The following is a 16,088-nucleotide window of genomic DNA, read 5'->3' on the forward strand; positions in this document are numbered from 1 at the left end:
TCAATGCCCTGTTGATGTGTTCCTTATTTAGAGTAAATCAGGAATTACTATCTAGTTGTTTTCTAGCAGTTTTAGGGAGATGTTCTAATTTTAGTAAATTGCTATTTACTTAATTTTCCATATATTTTTGCGACACAACCACAAAGAAGCTACACAGCTGATACCTAAGTATTTTTATGTGTGTGTGGATTAAAATCTTACCGCCATGAGCACAGGCACGTCCTTCTCCAGCATAGTCTTCATTCCCCCTTTGGTTAACGTGTTCTTTTTGCCTCCAGTATTGGAGTATTTGTTGTAGACATTAGTTAACATATCTATTGCAGTCGCCAGCTCAGACATGTTTGGATGTGATATTATCTTTTCTGTTCGTCCCGGCAGCTTGTTGTAGGCAGAATGTAATACAGGGAAGGACGGGGTACTTATAGAGGAATTATGTCTATAGGGTGAAGAGCAAATATTATACTAGTATGTAAATATTTACTGGGTGTAACAGTGATACAAATTCTAGCAATGAATACACTACTCATCACTAGTGTTGAGCATTCCGATACCGCAAGTATCGGGTATCGGCCGATACTTGCGGTATCGGAATTCCGATACCGGGATTCCGATACTTGCCGCGTATCGGATACCGGAATCGGAAGTTCTAAGATTCAAAAAGCAGAAATTCAGCCAATGAGATTGATTCCAAGTGTGGGCACATCCTGTTTAGCATGGAGGGCATGAAACTACTGGCAAGGCTGTGATTGGCTGGTGTAATGATGTCATGATGCAGTTTAAAAGTCGCTGGCGCCATTTTGCGATCACTCTGCTGTGAATTCAGTTAGTGACAGGACGCTGTTTGCTGACTGAGGGACAGTTTAGAGATAGCGATTTGCTTCTTTGTGCTTTCCAAAGGCTAATTTAGCAACCGCTGTGTTCACCTACTATTCACCTTGCTTTTGCCTTGTAGCGCTGTTTTCACAGCGATCTGCAGGGTCTGTGTGTGTGTGTGTGTGAGTGCAGCCCAGTCTCCAGTCTGAGTGCAGCCACATAGGCCATCCATAGTTGGTTGTATTCAGTTCAGGGAGGGTGGTTCATTGCCTCATACTGTTCCTTTTTTTTTTTTTTTTCCCAAGTAGTGTAGTCTGCTGCTAATTTATTCAAAAAAATCCTATTAGTGTCTTTCCACCCGTCTCCAGCTAATTTGTGGAAAAACACTACATAGGATAAAGTAGAGGAGGGTTTTTGGGCCTTGCAGCGCCGTTTACGGCTGTCTGCACGGTCTCCGTGTGACTGCAGCTCGCCCTGTAATCTGTGAGCAGCTGTAGCCTGGTTGTCTCCAGCTCAGGGTTTTTCACTGCGTCATACCGCCAAATCAATTTTCTTTTTTTTCAAAGTAGTGTAGTCTGCTGCTAATTAATTTTAAAAAATCCTATTAGTGTCTTTCCACCCGTCTCCAGCTAATTTGTGGAAAAACACTACATAGGATAAAGTAGAGGAGGGTTTTTGGGCCTTGCAGCGCCGTTTACGGCTGTCTGCACGGTCTCCGTGTGACTGCAGCTCGCCCTGTAATCTGTGAGCAGCTGTAGCCTGGTTGTCTCCAGCTCAGGGTTTTTCACTGCGTCATACCGCCAAATCAATTTTCTTTTTTTTCAAAGTAGTGTAGTCTGCTGCTAATTAATTTAAAAAAATCCTATTAGTGTCTTTCCACCCGTCTCCAGCTAATTTGTGGAAAAACACTACATAGGATAAAGTAGAGGAGGGTTTTTGGGCCTTGCAGCGCCGTTTACGGCTGTCTGCACGGTCTCCGTGTGACTGCAGCTCGCCCTGTAATCTGTGAGCAGCTATAGCCTGGTTGTCTCCAGCTCAGGGTTTTTCACTGCGTCATACTGCCAAATCAATTTTCTTTTTTTTCAAAGTAGTGTAGTCTGCTGCTAATTAATTTAAAAAAATCCTATTAGTGTCTTTCCACCCGTCTCCAGCTAATTTGTGGAAAAACACTACATAGGATAAAGTAGAGGAGGGTTTTTGGGCCTTGCAGCGCCGTTTACGGCTGTCTGCACGGTCTCCGTGTGACTGCAGCTCGCCCTGTAATCTGTGAGCAGCTATAGCCTGGTTGTCTCCAGCTCAGGGTTTTTCACTGCGTCATACCGCCAAATCAATTTTCTTTTTTTTCCAAATAGTGTAGTCTGCTGCTAATTTATTCAAAAAAATCCTATTAGTGTCTTTCCACCCGTCTCCAGCTAATTTGTGGAAAAACACTACATAGGATAAAGTAGAGGAGGGTTTTTGGGCCTTGTAGCGCCGTTTACGTCTGTCTGCACGGTCTCCGTGTGACTGCAGCTCTATCTGTTGTCAGTTCAGCCCCCAAAAAATAAATAAATAATAAAGTTCACCAAACACACCAGTTACACCACTTTACATTTCTGTAGGCCACATTAGCTCATATTAAAGTCTAGTCCACACTTTAGATAATTAGTGCTTCTTATACCTGTTAGGAGGAGTTGCTCAGGAATAAGCACACAAATCCGTTAGTACTTTTCTGCTTATCTTTATCAGTCAACCAAGATGAAGAAGGCAGTGAGTAAGGCACGGGGGCGTGGGAGCCGTCGCGGAGCAGGGAGGGGACGTGGGGATTCTGTGCCTGCTGCGGGCACCGGTGACTCATCAGCACCCACTTTCACCAGGCAACAGTCGTTCATGCGAAGCTTTGTGTCCGAGCGCCGTACACCGCTGCTGCGTGAAGAACAAATTGAAGCTGTTGTCGGATGGATGGCAGCTAATGCATCAACTTCCATTAGTGCCACATCCTCTCAGACACAGAGCACTGGAGAGCAGCCATCTGTCTCTTCACCACCTGCCAAATTGCCCAGGCAGACAGAGAGCCCAGGACAGGAGCCGTCTCTACTTCTGTTCTCTGAATCTCTTGGCTTGGAAACAGGGGGCCAGCCAAGCAGCATTGGAGAAATGGAAGAAGAGGCAGGGTGCAGTGATGCCCAACAGCTTTTTCTGTCTTCCTCTGAAGAGGCGGGTGGGCCAGTGGCTCCGGTCACCACATCGCAGGCCGCATCAGCTGATGATGACACTCAGGTGCCACTTACTGGTGCGTGCTCTGCTGCTGAGACTACCCAGGAGGAGCAGTTGGGGGCAGAGGGTAGTGTAGATGATGAGGTCCTCGACCCATCTTGGCGTGAGGGACAGGAAGGTGGTGGGAGCAGCTCTGAGGAAGAGATTCCCCGTACGGCCCAAAGAGGGAGAGGGAGGGGGAAGACTGCGGATCCTGCAGCCTCCGCTTTGGCACCCGTTAGGAGCATGTCTCTTCCAAAAGCCAAAAAGGGCGCTCCCAAGACTTGCAGTGCCTGGTCCTTTTTTGACACAGTTGCAGATGACATTTGCTATGTCAGATGCAACGTGTGTCATCAAAAAGTCAAAAGAGGGAAAAATGTCAGCAACCTCAATACCTCCAACATGTGGAAACATGTGCGCAACAGGCACCCGGCGGAGTTAGAAAAACACACTGAAGAGGTAGGCCAACCAACAGCGGCAGCTACCACCTCTTCAGCTCGTGTTGCCTCTTCCTCTACCTCACACGCAGCTGGTTCGGCGTCCTCCCAGGATCGCCGTGGAAGAACCTCTGCCCCTGTTGTCCAGAGACCCGCTGTAATTCCACCCGCAGCGCCACTTTCCCAGTCATCCACACACTCCCAGCCCAGTCTACAGCCATCGGTAGTACAGGCATGGGAGAAAAGGCGGCCTTTCTCGTCAAACCACCCACGAGCACAGGCTCTGACTGCAGGCATTGCCAAACTTCTGTCACTGGAAATGCTGTCATTCAGGCTGGTGGAGACTGACAGCTTCCGTGACTTGATGTCATTGGCAGTCCCACAGTACAATGTGCCCAGCCGCTTTTACTTCAGCAGGCAAGCCGTCCCTGCCCTGCAGAAGCATGTGGAGGGACACATAAAACACGCGCTACTGAACGCCGTCAGTAGCAAGGTCCACCTCACCACCGATGCGTGGACCAGTCAACATGGACAGGGGCGATACCTTTCCCTCACTGCCCATTGGGTTAATGTCGTTGAGCCGGGTACAGACCGTGCGAGTGGCGCAGGACGTGTCCTGCCCACTCCAAGGATTGCAGGAATCCATTCTGTACGCATTGACTCCTCCTCTTACACCAGTTCCTCAGAATCATCGCTGCAGGAGCCGTCACAGTCCACCTCCACATGGACCCGTGATGAACGTGTACCTGTTACGACCGACATGAGCACAGCCGTGGCCAAACGTCAACAGGCCGTCTTGAAATTAATTTTCTTGGGGAATCGTAGCCACACAGCGCAGGAGCTCTGGAATGCCATCAAGCAGGAGAGCGATGTGTGGTTTGTGCCAGCGAATCTCCAGCCAGGCATGGTAGTGTGTGATAATGGCCGAAATCTGGTGGCAGCTCTGGGCCTCGGCAACCTCACTCACATCCCATGTCTGGCACATGTGCTCAATTTGGTCGTGCAGAGCTTTTTGAGGGACTATCCGGATCTTGATGCACTGCTGCACAAGGTCCGCCTAGAGTGTGCTCACTTGCGGCGTTCCAGCACGGCAAAAGCGCGCATTGCGGCTCTGCAGCGCCGACACCGCCTGCCGGAACATCGCATCATATGTGACCTACCTACCAGGTGGAATTCCACGTTACATATGTTGGAGCGGTTGTGTGAGCAGCAGCAAGCTGTAATGGAGTACCAGCTGCTTCAGGCGCAAAAAAGTCGCAGTCAGCGCCGTACAGACTTCACAACCACAGAGTGGGCCACTATGAATGACGTCTGCCAGGTTTTGCGTCCCTTTGATTATTCCACGCGGATGGCGAGTGCAGATGATGCACTAGTCAGCATGACTGTCCCCCTTATCTGCCTGCTTGAAAAATCACTGCAAGCGCTAAGGGATGATGTTGTGGAAGAGGTGGAGGATGAGGATTCACCATTTCCATCATCTTCTGGACAGTCAGCGCCACGTGGTTCCTCACAAACGCGTAGGCAGGGGACCGTTTGTGAGGAGGATGAGGAGGAGTCAATGGAGGAGGAAGACATCCGTCCAGAGGAGGGAGTTACACAATTGTCCAGTACTCAGTGTGTACAGCGAGGGTGGGGTGATGACGAGCGGGCAGAGATCACGCCTCCAGCAGGGGACAGCGTTTCTTGGGCAGTTGGCAGTCTGCAGCACATGGTGGATTACATGCTGCAGTGCCTGAGAAACGACCGCCGCATCGCCCACATTCTCAACATGTCTGATTATTGGGTGTTCACCCTCCTCGATCCTCGCTACCGGGACAACGTAGAAAGCCTCATCACACCGTTGAACCGGGAGCGAAAAATGCGGGAGTACCAAGACACACTGGTCAATTCCATCATCTTCTCCATTCCAACTGAGAGAAGTGCTGCTAGTGCATTCCAAAGCAGCTCAGTGCGTCCAGGCCGTGGTGGAGGCTCTGCACAAAGAGGGAGCAGAAGCAGTGCCTCTGCCCAAGGCAAGACCAGTATGGCCGAACTGTGGCACAGTTTTCTGTGCCCGCCACAAAAGTCTACACCATCACAGACGGCTCCAGTCAGCAGGAGGCAACGGTTCCGTCAGATGGTGACAGACTACATGTCTTGCCCTCTTGCTGTACTCCCAGACGGCTCTTCCCCTTTCAAGTTTTGGGTCTCAAAGCTGGATACATGGCCAGAGCTAAGCCAGTATGCATTGGAGGTGCTGTCTTGCCCTGCGGCCAGTGTATTATCAGAACGTGTCTTTAGTGCTGCAGGTGGTGTACTAACTGACCGTCGCATGCGACTATCCTCCGATAACGTTGACCGGCTTACTTTCCTGAAAATGAACAAGGCCTGGATCTCGCCGGAATTTGCCACTCCTCCTCCTGATTGAATAATTAGGTCACTGTATACGTTATCCAGGTCTCCTGTTGTGTTCATCTTTCTACCACCTGAACTTAAATTCCTGGGCTCCAACACCGCCAGTTGAGGCTCAGACGTGCCGTCTGCACAGTCAAAACATACGACCCAGTGTTATTGGGTTTCAGTAACGTCAGCTGATCCCCAGCTGTGTAGCCGGCAATGTGTCATGCGACCGCCACGCTGACACAACAACTGAAATGTAAGGGAATCTGTCCCCCCCCCCCAAGGCGTTTGTTACTGAAAGAGCCACCTTGTGCAGCAGTAATGCTGCCCAAGGAAAAGGTAGCTATTTTTGTTTAGCTCCTTGCACACGCAGAACTTAACACTTATAAAATGTGTCCACTGATACCGTAAAACCGTCCCGGAGGTGGGACTTTCCTTCGTAATGTGACGCAGCCCAGCCGTCATTCCTACCCCCCCGGCGCCGCGCACCGGCTCCTCAGCGTTGTTTTATTCCGTCCAGGAGCCTGCGCTGTTATGTTATCCCGTGGCCAGGCACACTTAGCGCTGCCCGTCTTCTGGCATCATTTGGTGTCTGGATGGCTGCGCCTGTGCGGCCGCGCTGGCAGAGAGCCCGCCTCGCAGTGTCTTCTGATTTAATCCCACTGGGGGCCTGGGATCCATGGACATGCGCAGTGCATATCTGAACCTCCACCTCTCACTCATTTCCCTATGGCTTCTTCAGACTGTTCGGTGTCAGCTGGTCCCTAACAGCATGCCACGGCCGTGACACCGCACAGTCTGAAGAAGCCATAGGGAGATGAGTGAGAGGTGGAGGTTCAGATATGCACTGCGCATGTCCATGGATCCCAGGCCCCCAGTGGGATTAAATCAGAAGACACTGCGAGGCGGGCTCTCTGCCAGCGCGGCCGCACAGGCGCAGCCATCCAGACACCAAATGATGCCAGAAGACGGGCAGCGCTAAGTGTGCCTGGCCACGGGATAACATAACAGCGCAGGCTCCTGGACGGAATAAAACAACGCTGAGGAGCCGGTGCGCGGCGCCGGGGGGGTAGGAATGACGGCTGGGCTGCGTCACATTACGAAGGAAAGTCCCACCTCCGGGACGGTTTTACGGTTGCAGGGGACACATTTTATAAGTGTTTAGTTCTGTGTTTGCAAGGAGCATGATGAAAAGAGCCACCTTTTCCTTTTGCATCTTTTGTGCTGCACAAGCTGGCTCTTTCAGCTACAAACGCCTTGGGGGGGGGTTAAAGGTTCCCTTTCGACTTTCTCAGGCTTCGGCCTACATTGTGTTCCTCTGCTTTTCCACCTGTCCCTGGGCTCCAACACCGCTAGTTGTTGCCTGGTAGTGCTGTACGCACAGTCCCAACAGTCGCTCCTCTGTTATTGGGGTTCAGTAACGTCAGCTGTTCCCCTGCTGTGTGTGTGGCAATCCCTCCTACCTCCTCCAACCTCCTCCTCCTCCACCTGTCCCTGGGCTCCAACACCGCCAGTTGCCGTCCAGAAGTGCTGTACGCACAGTCAACAGTCCCTCCTCTGTTATTGGGGTTCAGTAACGTCAGCTGTTCCCCTGCTGTGTGTGTGGCAATCCCTCCTACCTCCTCCTCCTCCACCTGTCCCTGGGCTCCAACACCGCCAGTTGCCGTCCAGAAGTGCTGTACGCACAGTCAACAGTCCCTCCTCTGTTATTGGGGTTCAGTAACGTCAGCTGTTCCCCTGCTGTGTGTGTGGCAATCCCTCCTACCTCCTCCAACCTCCTCCTCCTCCACCTGTCCCTGGGCTCCAACACCGCCAGTTGCCGTCCAGAAGTGCTGTACGCACAGTCAACAGTCCCTCCTCTGTTATTGGGGTTCAGTAACGTCAGCTGTTCCCCTGCTGTGTGTGTGGCAATCCCTCCTACCTCCTCCAACCTCCTCCTCCTCCACCTGTCCCTGGGCTCCAACACCGCCAGTTGCCGTCCAGAAGTGCTGTACGCACAGTCAACAGTCCCTCCTCTGTTATTGGGGTTCAGTAACGTCAGCTGTTCCCCTGCTGTGTGTGTGGCAATCCCTCCTACCTCCTCCAACCTCCTCCTCCTCCACCTGTCCCTGGGCTCCAACACCGCCAGTTGCCGTCCAGAAGTGCTGTACGCACAGTCAACAGTCCCTCCTCTGTTATTGGGGTTCAGTAACGTCAGCTGTTCCCCTGCTGTGTGTGTGGCAATCCCTCCTACCTCCTCCAACCTCCTCCTCCTCCACCTGTCCCTGGGCTCCAACACCGCCAGTTGCCGTCCAGAAGTGCTGTACGCACAGTCAACAGTCCCTCCTCTGTTATTGGGGTTCAGTAACGTCAGCTGTTCCCCTGCTGTGTGTGTGGCAATCCCTCCTACCTCCTCCTACCTCCTCCTCCTCCACCTGTCCCTGGGCTCCAACACCGCCAGTTGCCGTCCAGAAGTGCTGTACGCACAGTCAACAGTCCCTCCTCTGTTATTGGGGTTCAGTAACGTCAGCTGTTCCCCTGCTGTGTGTGTGGCAATCCCTCCTACCTCCTCCTACCTCCTCCAACCTCCTCCTCCTCCACCTGTCCCTGGGCTCCAACACCGCCAGTTGCCGTCCAGAAGTGCTGTACGCACAGTCAACAGTCCCTCCTCTGTTATTGGGGTTCAGTAACGTCAGCTGTTCCCCTGCTGTGTGTGTGGCAATCCCTCCTACCTCCTCCTACCTCCTCCTCCTCCACCTGTCCCTGGGCTCCAACACCGCCAGTTGCCGTCCAGAAGTGCTGTACGCACAGTCAACAGTCCCTCCTCTGTTATTGGGGTTCAGTAACGTCAGCTGTTCCCCTGCTGTGTGTGTGGCAATCCCTCCTACCTCCTCCTACCTCCTCCTCCTCCACCTGTCCCTGGGCTCCAACACCGCCAGTTGCCGTCCAGAAGTGCTGTACGCACAGTCAACAGTCCCTCCTCTGTTATTGGGGTTCAGTAACGTCAGCTGTTCCCCTGCTGTGTGTGTGGCAATCCCTCCTACCTCCTCCTACCTCCTCCAACCTCCTCCTCCTCCACCTGTCCCTGGGCTCCAACACCGCCAGTTGCCGTCCAGAAGTGCTGTACGCACAGTCAACAGTCCCTCCTCTGTTATTGGGGTTCAGTAACGTCAGCTGTTCCCCTGCTGTGTGTGTGGCAATCCCTCCTACCTCCTCCTACCTCCTCCTCCTCCACCTGTCCCTGGGCTCCAACACCGCCAGTTGCCGTCCAGAAGTGCTGTACGCACAGTCAACAGTCCCTCCTCTGTTATTGGGGTTCAGTAACGTCAGCTGTTCCCCTGCTGTGTGTGTGGCAATCCCTCCTACCTCCTCCAACCTCCTCCTCCTCCACCTGTCCCTGGGCTCCAACACCGCCAGTTGCCGTCCAGAAGTGCTGTACGCACAGTCAACAGTCCCTCCTCTGTTATTGGGGTTCAGTAACGTCAGCTGTTCCCCTGCTGTGTGTGTGGCAATCCCTCCTACCTCCTCCTACCTCCTCCAACCTCCTCCTCCTCCACGTGTCCCTGGGCTCCAACACCGCTAGTTGCCGTCCAGAAGTGCTGTACGCACAGAGCCAAACACCTCGCCAATGTGTTAGTGGGGTTCAGCACCGCCAGCTGTTCCCCTGCTGTGTATACGGCAACGTGTACTGCGACCGCCACGCAGACACAACAAGTTAAATGTAAGGGAACCTGACCCCCCCCCCCCCCCCCAGGCGTTTGTTACTGAAGGAGCCACCTTGTGCAGCAGTAATGATGATGCAAAGGGAAAAAGTGCCTCTTTTCGTGATGCTCCTTGCACATGCTGAACCAAACACTTATGAAATGTGTCCCCACACAGCGTTACACCGTCCGGTAGGTGGAACTTTCCTTTGTCGTGTGACGCAGCACAGCCATCATTTTTACCCCCTTGGCGCCGTGCGCCCCCTCCTCAGCGTTGTTTGAATCTGTCCCGGAGCCTGCGCTGTTAGGTTAGCCCTTGGCCATGCACACATGTTGCGCTGCCCGTCTTCTGACCTCATTTGGTGTCAGGCTGGCTGCGCCTGTGCGGGTGCGCTGGCCGAGATCCCGCCTCGCAGTGTCGTCTAATGTAATCCCACCGCGGGCCTGTGATCCGTGCCCGTGCGCAGTGCATATCCTCTCCTCTCACTCCCCTCCCTACGGCTTCTTCAGACTGTGCGATGTCAGCTGGTCCCTAATAGCATGCCACGGCCGTGACACCGCACAGTCTGAAAAAGCCGTAGGGAGGGGAGTGAGAGGAGAGGATATGCACTGCGCACGGGCACGGATCACAGGCCCGCGGTGGGATTACATGAGACGACACTGCGAGGCGGGATCTCGGCCAGCGCACCCGCACAGGCGCAGCCAGCCTGACACCAAATGAGGTCAGAAGACGGGCAGCGCAACATGTGTGCATAGCCATGGGCTAACCTAACAGCGCAGGCTCCGGGACAGATTCAAACAACGCTGAGGAGGGGGCGAACGGCGACAAGGGGGTAAAAATGATGGCTGTGCTGCGTCACACGACAAAGGAAAGTTCCACCTACCGGACGGTTTAACGCTGTGTGGGGACACATTTCATAAATGTTAGGTTCCGCATGTACAAGGACCATAATTAAAAGAGCTAAGTTTACCTTTTCCAGCATTAGTGCTGTACACAATGGCTCTTTCAGCTACAAACGCCTGGGGGGGGGGGGGTTAAAGGTTTCCTTTCAACTTGCTCGAGTGCAGGCTTCGGCCTACACTCCGCTCCCCCTGCTCCTCCTGCTGACCCTGGGCTCTAACACCGCCAGTTTTTGCCCAGATGTGCTAGCTGCACAGAGAAAAACACCAGCCAATGTGTCAGTGGGGTCCAGCACCGCCAGCTGTTCCCCTGCTGTGTAGCCGGCAACGTGTCCTGCGACCGCCACGCAGACACAAGAACTGAAATTGAAGGGAACCTGTCCCCCCTCCCCCAGGTGTTTCTATGTTTTACAGCTACCTTGAACAGCAGTAATGCTGCATGTGTTCAAGGTGGCTCAGAAACTTATTCTCCTTGCCCATGTTGAAGTGAACACGTCTAAAATGTGTCCTCTGTGACCATTAAAACGTCCCTCAGGTGTGATTTGACTTTGTATTGACACACGCAACAAGCTCCTTGGTAACGCTGCCCGTCTTCTGGCATCATTGTTTGGCTGGCTGCGCTTCTGCGGCCGCCCTGACCCACACAACAGCCCTCGTTGTCTTATTTAATGGGACTGCGAGGGTGTGATTGATGGGCAGGATCAGTGCATCAGTTCGCCTGTCCCTCCTCTCCTTCCGCCTTCTTCGGACTGTGCGGCTTCATGGCCGTGGCATGCGATAAGGGATCAGATGACGCCGCACAGTCTGAAGCGGGTGTAAGGACCCGAGTGTGAGAGGCGAACATATGTGCTGCGCCAGGCCCTGAATCCCAGCCCCGCAGTGTTTTAACAATGTTAAGACACTGCGGGGCTGGGATTCATGGTCATCGCGAACCGCACCGGCCGACATTACATGATGCCAGAAGATGGGCAGCGCTAACGGCGCTAGGCCAGGGGATAACACGACAGCGCAGACTCCTGTACAGCAAATAACAACGCTCGGGAGGCTGCACCCAGCACCAAGGTGGGATTCTTGACACCTGTGCTGCGTCTCATTACAAAGGGAACTCTCGCCTCCATTACACAGTTTGACTGTATAAAGGGCTAAATGTTATACGTGTTCCATTCAGCGTGTGCAAGGAGAAAAATTACAAGAGCAACCTTTGACTTGCGCAGCACTGCTGCTGCATAAGCTGTGGCTCTTCTACTTTGTAACCCCTGAGGGGGGGTTAAAGGTGACTTTTGAAATCGGTTCAATTAGGCTTCGGCCTACACTCTGCTCCACCTGCAGAGCCCGGGCTCCAACAACGCTAGTTGCTGTCCGGAAGTGCTGGCTGCACAGAGCCAAACACCTCGCCAATGTGTCAGTGGGGTCCAGCACCGCCAGCTGTTCCCCTGCTGTGTAGCCGGCAACGTGTCCTGCAAAAGCCACGCAGACACAACACACCCAAAGCTGCCGCCTGTGCAGGCTTCGGCCTACACTCCCCTCCCCCTGCTCCTCCTCCTCCTGCTCCTCCTCCTGCTGTCCCTGGGCTCTAACACACCGCCAGTTTTTGCCCAGATGTGCTAGCTGCACAGAGAAAAACACCAGCCAATGTGTCAGTGGGGTCCAGCACCGCCAGCTGTTCCCCTGCTGTGCAGCCGGCAACGTGTCCTGCAAAAGCCACGCAGACACAAGAACTGAAATTGAAGGGAACCTGTCCCCCCTCCCCCAGGCGTTTTTACATTATCCAGCCACCTTGTACAGCGGTAATGCTGCATGTGTGCAAGGTGGCTCAGAAACGTATTCTCCTCGCACATGTGGAACTGAAAACACGTCTGCAATGTGTCCTCTGTGTGACCATTTAACCGTCCCGGTGGTGTGACTTTCCTTTGTAATGACACGCTGCAACCCCCTTGGTAGCGCTGCCCGTCTTCTGGCATCATTGTTTGGCTGGCTGCGCCTCTGCGGCCGCCCTGTCCCACACAACGCCCCTCGGTGTCTTATTTATTGGGACTGCGAGGGTGTGATTGATGGGCAGGATCAGTGCATCAGTTCGCCTGTCCCTCCTCTCCTTCCGCCTTCTTCGGACTGTGCGGCTTCATGGCCGTGGCATGCGATAAGGGATCAGATGACGCCGCACAGTCTGAAGCGGGTGTAAGGACCCGAGTGTGAGAGGCCAACATATGTGCTGCGCCAGGCCCTGAATCCCAGCCCCGCAGTGTTTTAACAATGTTAAGACACTGCGGGGCTGGGATTCATGGTCATCGCGAACCGCACCGGCCGACATTACATGATGCCAGAAGATGGGCAGCGCTAACGGCGCTAGGCCAGGGGATAACACGACAGCGCAGACTCCTGTACAGCAAATAACAACGCTCGGGAGGCTGCACCCAGCACCAAGGTGGGATTCTTGACACCTGTGCTGCGTCTCATTACAAAGGGAACTCTCGCCTCCATTACACAGTTTGACTGTATAAAGGGCTAAATGTTATACGTGTTCCATTCAGCGTGTGCAAGGAGAAAAATTACAAGAGCAACCTTTGACTTGCGCAGCACTGCTGCTGCATAAGCTGTGGCTCTTCTACTTTGTAACCCCTGAGGGGGGGTTAAAGGTGACTTTTGAAATCGGTTCAATTAGGCTTCGGCCTACACTCTGCTCCACCTGCAGAGCCCGGGCTCCAACAACGCTAGTTGCTGTCCGGAAGTGCTGGCTGCACAGAGCCAAACACCTCGCCAATGTGTCAGTGGGGTCCAGCACCGCCAGCTGTTCCCCTGCTGTGTAGCCGGCAACGTGTCCTGCAAAAGCCACGCAGACACAACACACCCAAAGCTGCCGCCTGTGCAGGCTTCGGCCTACACTCCCCTACCCCTGCTCCTCCTCCTCCTGCTCCTCCTCCTGCTGTCCCTGGGCTCTAACACACCGCCAGTTTTTGCCCAGATGTGCTAGCTGCACAGAGAAAAACACCAGCCAATGTGTCAGTGGGGTCCAGCACCGCCAGCTGTTCCCCTGCTGTGCAGCCGGCAACGTGTCCTGCAAAAGCCACGCAGACACAAGAACTGAAATTGAAGGGAACCTGTCCCCCCTCCCCCAGGCGTTTTTACGTTATCCAGCCACCTTGTACAGCGGTAATGCTGCATGTGTGCAAGGTGGCTCAGAAACGTATTCTCCTCGCACATGTGGAACTGAAAACACGTCTGCAATGTGTCCTCTGTGTGACCATTTAACCGTCCCGGTGGTGTGACTTTCCTTTGTAATGACACGCTGCAACCCCCTTGGTAGCGCTGCCCGTCTTCTGGCATCATTGTTTGGCTGGCTGCGCCTCTGCGGCCGCCCTGACCCACACAACGCCCCTCGGTGTCTTATTTATTGGGACTGCGAGGGTGTGATTGATGGGCAGGATCAGTGCATCAGTTCGCCTGTCCCTCCTCTCCTTCCGCCTTCTTCGGACTGTGCGGCTTCATGGCCGTGGCATGCGATAAGGGATCAGATGACGCCGCACAGTCTGAAGCGGGTGTAAGGACCCGAGTGTGAGAGGCCAACATATGTGCTGCGCCAGGCCCTGAATCCCAGCCCCGCAGTGTTTTAACAATGTTAAGACACTGCGGGGCTGGGATTCATGGTCATCGCGAACCGCACCGGCCGACATTACATGATGCCAGAAGATGGGCAGCGCTAACGGCGCTAGGCCAGGGGATAACACGACAGCGCAGACTCCTGTACAGCAAATAACAACGCTCGGGAGGCTGCACCCAGCACCAAGGTGGGATTCTTGACACCTGTGCTGCGTCTCATTACAAAGGGAACTCTCGCCTCCATTACACAGTTTGACTGTATAAAGGGCTAAATGTTATACGTGTTCCATTCAGCGTGTGCAAGGAGAAAAATTACAAGAGCAACCTTTGACTTGCGCAGCACTGCTGCTGCATAAGCTGTGGCTCTTCTACTTTGTAACCCCTGAGGGGGGGTTAAAGGTGACTTTTGAAATCGGTTCAATTAGGCTTCGGCCTACACTCTGCTCCACCTGCAGAGCCCGGGCTCCAACAACGCTAGTTGCTGTCCGGAAGTGCTGGCTGCACAGAGCCAAACACCTCGCCAATGTGTCAGTGGGGTCCAGCACCGCCAGCTGTTCCCCTGCTGTGTAGCCGGCAACGTGTCCTGCAAAAGCCACGCAGACACAACACACCCAAAGCTGCCGCCTGTGCAGGCTTCGGCCTACACTCCCCTCCCCCTGCTCCTCCTCCTCCTGCTCCTCCTCCTGCTGTCCCTGGGCTCTAACACACCGCCAGTTTTTGCCCAGATGTGCTAGCTGCACAGAGAAAAACACCAGCCAATGTGTCAGTGGGGTCCAGCACCGCCAGCTGTTCCCCTGCTGTGCAGCCGGCAACGTGTCCTGCAAAAGCCACGCAGACACAAGAACTGAAATTGAAGGGAACCTGTCCCCCCTCCCCCAGGCGTTTTTACGTTATCCAGCCACCTTGTACAGCGGTAATGCTGCATGTGTGCAAGGTGGCTCAGAAACGTATTCTCCTCGCACATGTGGAACTGAAAACACGTCTGCAATGTGTCCTCTGTGTGACCATTTAACCGTCCCGGTGGTGTGACTTTCCTTTGTAATGACACGCTGCAACCCCCTTGGTAGCGCTGCCCGTCTTCTGGCATCATTGTTTGGCTGCCTGCGCCTCTGCGGCCGCCCTGACCCACACAACGCCCCTCGGTGTCTTATTTATTGGGACTGCGAGGGTGTGATTGATGGGCAGGATCAGTGCATCAGTTCGCCTGTCCCTCCTCTCCTTCCGCCTTCTTCGGACTGTGCGGCTTCATGGCCGTGGCATGCGATAAGGGATCAGATGACGCCGCATAGTCTGAAGCAGGTGTAAGAACCCAAGCGAGAGGCGAACATATGTACTGCGCCAGGCCATGAATCCCAGCCCCGCAGTGTTTAAACTATGTCAATACACTGCGGGGCTGTGATTCATGGGCATCGCGAACCGCACCGGCCAACATTAAATGAGGTCAGAAGATGGGCAGCGCTAACAGCGCTAGGCCAGGGGATAACACGACAGCGCAGACTCCTGTACAGCAAATAACAACGCTCAGGAGGCTGCACCCAGCACCAAGGTGGGATTCTTGACATCTGTGCTGCGTCTCATTACAAAGGGAACTCGCGCCTCCAACACAGTTTGACTGTATAAAGGGCTAAATGTTATACGTGTTTCAGTCAGCGTGTGCAAGGAGCGAAATTAAAAGAGCAACCTTTGACTTGTGCAGCACTACTGCTGCATAAGCTGTGGCTCTTCTACTTTCTAACCCCTGAGGGGGGGTTAAAGGTTACCTTTGAAATTGGTTCAAGTAGGCTTCGGCCTACACTCTGCTCCCCCTGCAGAGCCCGGGCTACAACACCGCTCGTTGCTGTCCGGAAGTGCTGGCTGCACAGAGCCAAACACCTCGCCAATGTGTCAGTGGGGTCCAGCACCGCCAGCTGTTCCCCTGCTGTGCAGCCGGCAACGTGTCCTGCAAAAGCCACGCAGACACTTGCTCTTGTACCTTCTGCTCCACATCCTGGTTCCAGTACCGTCAGCTGGTTCCGGGCAGAGCCTTTGGCTTAGGTGCCTCCCTCTGGGT

At 53.9% G+C, this 16,088-nt stretch overlaps 1 protein-coding gene across 1 annotated transcript in view; it reads right to left on the reverse strand.

Moving 5' to 3' along the window:
* LOC143790368 (protein S100-P-like) overlaps positions 1–16,088 on the reverse strand; it is a 79,222-nt gene that overhangs the window by 45,151 nt on the left and 17,983 nt on the right. The window contains exon 2 of the mRNA XM_077279115.1: positions 202–436. Within this exon, the coding sequence (XP_077135230.1) occupies positions 202–339 (138 nt within the window). The 5' untranslated portion in view covers positions 340–436. The remainder of the gene's footprint in view (positions 1–201; positions 437–16,088) is intronic.

The sequence above is a fragment of the Ranitomeya variabilis genome, chromosome 1 (genome assembly GCF_051348905.1).
Source record: "Ranitomeya variabilis isolate aRanVar5 chromosome 1, aRanVar5.hap1, whole genome shotgun sequence".
In the NCBI taxonomy this organism is placed as follows: Eukaryota; Metazoa; Chordata; class Amphibia; order Anura; family Dendrobatidae; genus Ranitomeya; species Ranitomeya variabilis.